The sequence below is a fragment of the Chaetura pelagica genome, unplaced genomic scaffold (assembly GCF_000747805.2).
Source record: "Chaetura pelagica isolate M959 unplaced genomic scaffold, ChaPel_1.0 scaffold90, whole genome shotgun sequence".
Taxonomy (NCBI): Eukaryota; Metazoa; Chordata; class Aves; order Apodiformes; family Apodidae; genus Chaetura; species Chaetura pelagica.
This window is the reverse complement of record NW_009953496.1, coordinates 4,100,946-4,106,689: the sequence shown is the minus strand read 5'-3', so window position 1 is coordinate 4,106,689 and position 5,744 is coordinate 4,100,946. Positions and strand designations below refer to the sequence as shown.

The 5,744-nt window shown below is 40.8% G+C and overlaps 1 protein-coding gene across 1 annotated transcript in view; it reads left to right on the top strand.

Annotated features, from left to right (window-relative positions):
- Nucleotides 1-177: 177 nt before the first annotated feature.
- Nucleotides 178-5,744, top strand: part of SOGA3 (SOGA family member 3) — a 29,559-nt gene continuing 23,992 nt past the window's right edge. Inside the window, exons 1-2 of the mRNA XM_009999114.1 lie at nt 178-396; nt 4,237-4,395. Of these exons, the coding sequence (XP_009997416.1) occupies nt 199-396; nt 4,237-4,395 (357 nt within the window). The 5' untranslated portion in view covers nt 178-198. The remainder of the gene's footprint in view (nt 397-4,236; nt 4,396-5,744) is intronic.

Sequence of the window (5,744 nt, the reverse complement as noted above, 5' to 3'; positions counted from 1 at the left end):
GGGCAGTGGCAGTTCCCTGCTTCGTTGCAGGGCTTTTAACGAGCGGGGTTGTGTTTATCTGGCATCCCTGCGGGAAGGAGCTCCATGTTGGCCACCTTCTCCTAGACGTGCTGACATCTGTGCTTTTGACCCACCTGTTGCATCCCTGTCCCTTTCTCGTCCTGGTGCCAGAACGAGATAGATGAGCTGAGGACGGAGATGGACGAGATGAGGGACAGTTTCTTTGAGGAGGACGCTTGTCAGCTTCAAGAGATGCGCCACGAGCTGGAACGAGCCAACAAGAACTGCCGGATCCTCCAGTACCGGCTGCGCAAGGCCGAGCGCAAGAGGCTCCGCTACGCCCAGACCGGGGAGATCGACGGGGAGCTCCTGCGCAGCATGGAGCAGGACCTCAAGGTACGGGCGGGAGCCGGTGCCAGGAGGAGGGAGTGTCTCAAACAGAGACACGAGCATGCTCTCAGTCTTCATGACTCAGGCATTTCCATCTGTTCTGTCTTACACTGTGCACCCAGTGCAGCTCCTGAGATAGCAGTGGCCAAGTGTACCTCGGTCACAGAAGACCTCCGGGCTATTTTCAGCTTTAGTCCAATCATTTTTTGTGAAATTAGTGTGACTCAAATACAAATTAGGATCTAGAGGCTTCGGATCTTTTATGATAAATGCAAAACATGCCCTACCACTGCAAAATAAAACCAACCTCTCCAAATAGTCTTGTTGATTTTGAGGGGATTACTGCACTCTCTGGTAAAGATTTCAGAGAGCTGGGGTACTGAATGCTTCCAGGGTCACAACACAAAATTTGGAGTCCGTTGGTGTCAGATAAGTCTTGTTGTTATCGTCAGTGAAGGCAGGATTTTCCACATCCACCTGAAACCACAGACACAGCCCATTAAAGTTCAATGCACAATCAATTGTATTTCATCCATAACATCTGAATGAACCACAGGCCACTGTTGAGGAAAAGTTTCAGTCCTAGTTTAAAGGTAGTTGTTGGTAAAATATCCATTATCTCCATTCAAGATTGATGCAATTATAGAAGAAAACCTTTCTTGGGCTAGTTGGAAGTTGTTTAATTTCTGCTTCCATCCATGTTTTGCTAAGACTCTACTCAATCAGGACTTCTAGACTTCTTTCAGTTGACTGGTCTCCCACCATTTTGCTTGGAAGTGCAGACCCCTGTATAGCAAATGGGAGCTTATTTGCCACACTTCTGCCTGGTTACTTATGGCTCACTGGATTCTGTTGACGAGTCGAAAATGCTAATTTAATACAAGACCAGGAACAAGATATATTTTTTAAACTTAATTCTGATAAGTATAATGGATTGAGAGTCTGTTATTCCTAGGCCTGGTTTGCAAACTTGGATCCTCTTTTCTGAAAATTTTCCAGTTTGTCATCATTCTTATTAAAATGTAGACTCTGGCTCAAGACATGTTCCAGTAATTTTCTCACCAATGCCATTTAAAATGCCGATATCCTTCTCTCTATTTCTATTTGATATTTCTTTTCTGTGCATATTCAGGCCCCGTGTTTTCTTTTGTGGCCATGACAGTCCTGTAAGTACAGCTGTCTGTGTGACTGTTGACAGAGCAGTCAACAAGTTTTGCTTCCTGGTCAGAAGCAGAATGACCCCTTTGTCGGGGTTCACATGCATTTGGTGCCTGAAGCAAGGGACATTTTGCACACTCAGAACAACGCTCAGGTGAACAGTTGAGACATGCACCTTTGCAGGCAGAATTTGAATGTGAGCCTTCATGTCCCAAGTGAATGTTGTGATTACAGTTTCTAGGGTTTCTTTGTTGGCTCAATGTTACTTTGTAATAATGCCTAACGCATGCCCAGGGCCTGGGAGGGAAGTGGTGAGGGCACCTCTGGTGAGGTGCTTGCCAGCGATACAGGAGCTTGCAGCTAAGGCCTTAGGTTGAGCTGAACAACAGGCTCACTTCAATTAGGATTTCTCCCATGTCTTTCCCAATAACCATACAAGTGACTGTTTGGGAAGGAGTCGTTTTTTTGCAAAGCGTTCTCACAGATGATGAATGCGTTCTGCTTTGGAGTGGGAATGAATGTCTAATGCCAAATTTCTGCCTGATTGAATTCTGGGTGCTAGTTAACCATAATTGTGACTCATGTGCACTTCTCTGTAGCATTCCCAGGTCCTTTACTGAAGAACTTCTATCCAAAATAATGTCCATTTTGCATGGGTAATATATTAGAGGACTTAATCCTGCAGAGATACAGTCATGCATATAGATGTATTAAAATACATCTTACATAAGCAAGTCCCATTTCCTATGTGATCTAGAATGCTCTGTAGAATTTCCCTGCATTAATTGCTACTCTACAAAATTTTGTGTAAAAAAATCACTGCTGGTAATGAATTTGCTTTTTGTTGTATTTAGTGACACAGGCTGTGTCTATGGTCCGAAGACAGAATCTGATAGGATGCTGTTAAAAATGTCCCCTCTCATTTTATATTTACTTTGATTGGACAGCCAGATGAGCAGTTTAATACCAAGTGCAGGAAAAGACATCAAGGTGTAGCCCTGTGGTGTGATTCTCAGCTCATCCTGCAGTCTCTTTGGAGTATGGTTATAATTGAAATTCCCCTCCACTCTCTCTCTCGGTTGGGCATTATGTGTCTTGAGCGTGTGTGTGGTGGGGGAGGTTATTGAATGGTCTTGTTCTACACTGCAGTGTTGTATCTATAATTCACACACACTGGGTTTCTTGTCAGGGGAGGCTGAGTCACTAGCTGCTGCTGTTTTCTGATAAATCAAGACTCTTCTAGACTGCTTGCTTGCAATTGTTATTTTTTTTTTTCTTTTGAGTTTTAGTATGTCAGAGTTCTTTGACAAACAAACATAAAGATCATTCTGGTGAAAGCCACAAAGGATAGCTCTTTGAGGTCCCCTAGATAATGCTAAGAAGGATCAATTATAATTTCCACTGTTCTGAAAAAAAACAAACAGGAAATGAGGCTTTTCAAAATGTGTGTCTAATTGACCATTACAATAGTGGTCAGTGTATATTTAAATAACTATATTACAGTTTCTGTTGGTTTCACAAAATACAATGTGAGCGGCTTGAATGCCAAAATTCTCATTATTTTACATAAAGAAGAAGAATTAGATCCTGACAGGTGCTTTTAAACTTTGGTCCTGTGAAAACACATTAAAAGAAAAAAAAAAAGAAAAAAAAAGGGGAAAAAAAAAACAAACATAAAGATCATTCTGGTGAAAGCCACAAAGGATAGCTCTTTGAGGTCCCCTAGATAATGCTAAGAAGGATCAATTATAATTTCCACTGTTCTGAAAAAAAACAAACAGGAAATGAGGCTTTTCAAAATGTGTGTCTAATTGACCATTACAATAGTGGTCAGTGTATATTTAAATAACTATATTACAGTTTCTGTTGGTTTCACAAAATACAATGTGAGCGGCTTGAATGCCAAAATTCTCATTATTTTACATAAAGAAGAAGAATTAGATCCTGACAGGTGCTTTTAAACTTTGGTCCTGTGAAAACACATTAAAAGAAAAAAAAAAAGAAAAAAAAAAGGGGAAAAAAAAACAAAAAAAAAGAGGCAAAAATCTTAGTGTTAATTTTAATTTCAAGTGCTGGACATCATTTGGGTAAACACAAGATGAGTAAAAATGTTGTTGGTTCATGTTTTATTTTTTAAATTAATCAATAGCAGTAAAATAGCAGATAGTTAGATTAACTGTCTATGAAGGAGAGAGAAACTAGCGAGGTCAAAATAAAGATGGGTCTGTTTGTGGTCCTATACAAGGCACAGTTCGGGTAGGCCTGGAGTAGGTGGGCCCTACTTTTAGATATTTCTGCATGTCAAGTATTTGAGGATCCTATGCCTTAGTGCATTGAAAAACATAAGCTAGCAGTGGTTGAGAGAAAATAGATGCTGCACTGTCTCCTAGATTAATGAAGGTCCTATTGTACTGTTGACAGAATCAAAGAAGGAGTTGTGGTTTAATGTCTGATGTGGTCTCCAGTGAAGGACATAGGAATAATACACCATGTTTTGGAAGGAATCAGCTTGAATTTGGAATCATTAGGAATTCTGTCTGTTGGATGTAGTTCTCTATGTGTTTCCTTTCATGTCTCTTCCAGCAAAACATTCAGAATTAACCTGTAAATGGCTGCTTAGGCACTAAGCCCTGCAGCAGTAATGTTTTATATTTTTTATCTGTCTTTTGAAAATGTCATTTCATTTAGGTTGCAAAAGATGTATCGGTGAGACTTCACCATGAGTTAGAAAATGTGGAAGAAAAACGTACTGTAACAGAAGATGAAAATGAAAAATTAAGACAGCAGCTTATTGAAGTTGAAATTGCCAAACAAGCCCTACAGAATGAACTGGAAAAAATGAAAGAGGTCAGTGTTGCTATTTACTTCTATACAAAGTATTTGAAGTTCTCAAATTCTTACTGCTGATCTAACTGTTTTTCTTCCTATCACTTGTTTTGGTGGCACAGGATATGTCAGGCACAAAAGTAGAAAGTTACCAAGAGTGCTGAAGTACAACTTGGTGATGGGGACGCTGAGAACAAGCTAAAATACTTGGTGTTACCTAGGTGAAACAGAAACCAAACTTGTTTTTCTTATACAAGGACAGAAATATGGAACTGATGGTAACAGAGGTCAGAGGTTTTGAGACATTGTACTTAAGATACATGCAGAAAGAGTTTTTTGCATCCAACTTGGCAGATGATGTTGGCCACAGGTCTTGCTGAATGGCAGCACAGCCTTCTGGTGTGTCAGCCACTCCTCCCAGCTTTGTGTCATCAGCAAACTTGCTGACAGTGCATTCTGTTCCCTCATCCATGTCTTGATGAATACATTGAACAGCACTGGTCCCAGTACTGATCCCTGAGAGACTCCACTAGATACAGGCCTCCAACTAGACTCTCTCCCATTGACCACAACTCTCTGACTTCTTTCCTTCAGCCAGTTCACAGTCCACCTCACTACGCAATCATCCAGACCACATTTCCTCCTTTTAGCTGCAAGGATGCTGGAGTGTCAAATGTTTTACTGAAATCAAGATAAACCACATCCACTGTACTACCATAATCTATCCATCTGGTTATGTCTTCATAAAAGGCTATCGGGTTGGTTAAACATGAGTTTCCCATGGTATAGCCATGTTGACTTTTCCTAATGACCCTCTTATCTTTGTTATGCCTAGAGACAGTGCTGAGGATAAGTTGTTCCATCACCTTTCCAGGGATGGAGGCGAGGCTGACCAGTCTATAGTTACCTGGGTCCTCCTTCTTGCCCTTTTTGAATACTGGCGTGACATTTGCTTTCCTCCAGACCTCAGGCACCTCTCCTGTTCCCCACAATTTGCCAATGATGGAGAATTGCCTAGCAATGACCTCCACCAGCTCCCTCAATGCCCATGTGTGCATCCCATCAGGACCCATGGATTTATGTATGTCCAGATTGCGTAACTGATCCCTAATTATATCCAATTCATCTTCAGCATTGCTCCATTTGCTATTATATAGATGCAAGATATTATGCCATTAAGTAAGCAGAAAATTGTGTTACAGCAGTAATAGCCTGACAGACAGAGATAACAAAGCATCCAGTAAAAAGATAAATTGTTGTCTAAGAATGACTTCTCAGAAAAGATTTTAGAAAAAGCCCTCCAGATCAGTGTTTAAAATTGAGTGAATGCCACTGATGTTCACTTTTAGTAATATTCCTTTAGCAGGAAT